The sequence below is a fragment of the Amphimedon queenslandica genome, unplaced genomic scaffold, assembly GCF_000090795.2.
Source record: "Amphimedon queenslandica unplaced genomic scaffold, v1.1 AMPQUscaffold_11888, whole genome shotgun sequence".
Taxonomy (NCBI): domain Eukaryota; kingdom Metazoa; phylum Porifera; class Demospongiae; order Haplosclerida; family Niphatidae; genus Amphimedon; species Amphimedon queenslandica.
The window spans coordinates 3316-5721 of record NW_003547873.1 but is presented as its reverse complement, the minus strand read 5'-3'; the positions used below and the strand labels follow the sequence as shown (position 1 = coordinate 5721).

At 35.7% G+C, this 2406-nt stretch overlaps 1 protein-coding gene across 1 annotated transcript; it reads left to right on the top strand.

The window, feature by feature from the left end:
- The first annotated feature begins 6 nt into the window (after positions 1 to 6).
- LOC100634621 (nucleolar protein 12-like) lies at positions 7 to 1628 on the top strand. Its single transcript, XM_003390764.3, has 2 exons — positions 7 to 325; positions 1186 to 1628. Exons 1-2 carry the CDS (start codon positions 156 to 158, stop codon positions 1538 to 1540), a joined length of 525 nt encoding a protein of 174 aa, XP_003390812.2. The 5' UTR covers positions 7 to 155; the 3' UTR covers positions 1541 to 1628.
- The last annotated feature ends 778 nt before the right edge of the window (positions 1629 to 2406 follow it).

Sequence of the window (2406 nt, the reverse complement as noted above, 5' to 3'; positions counted from 1 at the left end):
AAAAGAAGGATATACTCAAGCTGGTCTCCCCGTTTGGTCCAGTCGAGTCGCTACGGCAACGATCAGTTGCGGTTTCTCCAGGTAAACTTCCTGTTGAAGTTGCTAGAAAACTCGGAAAACAGCTGACAGGGACGACGACTAATTTCTATGTTGTTATGGAGACGGAGGAGTCTGCTAGCGCTTGTTTGGAGTTGAACGGACGAGAGGTTGACGGGAGGCATATTAGAGTTGATCTGGCCACACCCACTAATGACACTCACTGTTCTGTGTTTGTAGGTAATGTACCTTTTGGGGCTGATGAAGAGAAACTGAGAAAAGTATTTGAGTAAGTACAAATGTACATGTACATGTATATGTAGTATCTACGTGACTACTTTGTGTACATGTACATGTACATAAAATGTTAGTAAAATAGAGAATTCTGTCCTTGACATTTTTGGTCAAATACCCTATACAGTGACTTTTGGCCGATTTTGGAGGAATTTTAAAAATTTGTAAAAAAATTCAATTTTGATCAGAATCAGCTCAAACTTTTTACGCAGCATAAGTACATGTATATGCATCAGAAAACGTAATAAAAATGAAAAATTCTCTCCTTGACATTTTTGGTGAAATTTGGTTTGAGACCCTGTACTACAGTACAGTGATTTTTACCTGATTTTGGAGCAACTTTAAAATTCATTTAAAAAAATCAAAACTTGATTGGTATCTCGCTTAAATTTTCTACGCAGCATAAGTACATGTACATGCATCAGAAAATGGAATAAAAATGAGGAATTCTCTCCTTGACATTTTTGGTGAAATTTGGCTCGAGACCCTGTACTGTAGTACAGGGATTTTGACCCAATTTCAGAGCAACTTTAAAAATTCGTAAAAAATCTAATTCAGATCGGAATCAGCTCAAACTTTCTACGCAACATAAGTACATGTATATGCATCAGAAAACATAATAAAAATGGAGAATTCTCTGCTTGACATTTTTAGTGAAATTTGGTTTGAGACCCTGTACTATAAGTTTCTTTTACTTTTACTCGATTTTAAAAAATTGTACTCTTGCCTATGCAAGGACTTGGTCAGATTTGTTGAGCAACGAATTCATAAAAATCCCTGTATTGATCAGAATAAAATGATTTATACATTATTCCCTCATTTTATCATTTTCCTCCCTCCCCTTCTCTCTCTCAGGTCCTGTGGTCCTATTGATGGTATCCGTATTATTAAAGACACTAGGACTGGCATTAACAAAGGGTTTGCTTATGTTAAATTTAAAGACAGTAGCTCAGTCTTATTTGCTTGCAAGAAAAATGAGAGAATTGAAGTAGAAGGACGGAAACTAAGAGTCTTTCGCTGTCGCAGTGATAAGTCAAAGTTCCAGACTAAATTTGGAGGAGCCAAGTCCCAAGTTGGTCGTAATAAGAAGCTGCTCAAGTCGTTCCAACCTTCAAAGAGAAAGGGAAAGAATGACAAGAAGAAGACTAAAATGAGGAGGAAAGAGAAGTCGGTTAAAAGGAAAGAAAAAGCAAGAAGAATAAATAAATAAAGACAATGTAAATTAATAGATAATTAACAAATAAATGATTTTACATATTATTATAATGCTTTAGTACAATCAAGCCAGTCTATTCCAGACACGTTGGGACAAAAATTCTGTCCTGATTATGAACCTGTCCTTATTTCAGAGGTTCATTAATACACATTACTATTGTATTGGGACTGATACTACCTGTCCTAATTATAGAGGTGTCTTTCAGTGTCCACACATAGCAGGTTATACTGTTTTACTAATTAAAGCTACTTTCGAAAGCAGACCAACTATCAGATTTTCTGCTATGAGTATAGGCTCACCACATTTAAGACTAATACACAATAAAAGCCATACATGACCCAAGCTGTGGTTACTACAACTACCAACACTTGCCATTAACTTATCTATAAATATAATATTTACTGTATAAGCAAACGTCAGCCCAGACAGTAGCTATGTCTCTCCTGTTAGTGGTTGTTCTCTTATTCTTCAGTAGCTCCTGCAGTGTCTCCTCTGGTCAGTATTATGTGTCTGATGACTGCAGTTCAGTTACTCAGTCACCTTGTAATCCTTTATCAGTGTATGCTGGGAATATGTCTCAATACAATAACACCATCTTCTACTTCATTGGAACTACTAACATTAGCTATGACATCATCATGACTGCAGTAAAGAATGTTACTCTACATGGACTGGATCAGTCTCCTAGTATTGTAGGCATTGAAGAACTTGGAGCTACTCGAATTTTTGTACAATACAGTGATCATGTCACTATTTCTAACTTAACAATTGATCATTGTCGAGTGGAGGTTGATTCATCTAACAGTATTACAATATTTAATAACGCTTTCATTAGTTTTAGGTATATTTATATTACACAA

What these genes read in the sequence shown, in the direction of transcription:
- LOC100634621 (XM_003390764.3), top strand. Translation starts at nt 156, where the DNA reads ATGGAGACGGAGGAGTCTGCTAGCGCTTGTTTGGAGTTGAACGGACGA. An exon ending in AAACTGAGAAAAGTATTTGA is followed by an intron (nt 326 to 1,185) that starts GTAAGTACAAAT and finishes TCTCTCTCTCAG; the next exon opens with GTCCTGTGGTCCTATTGATG.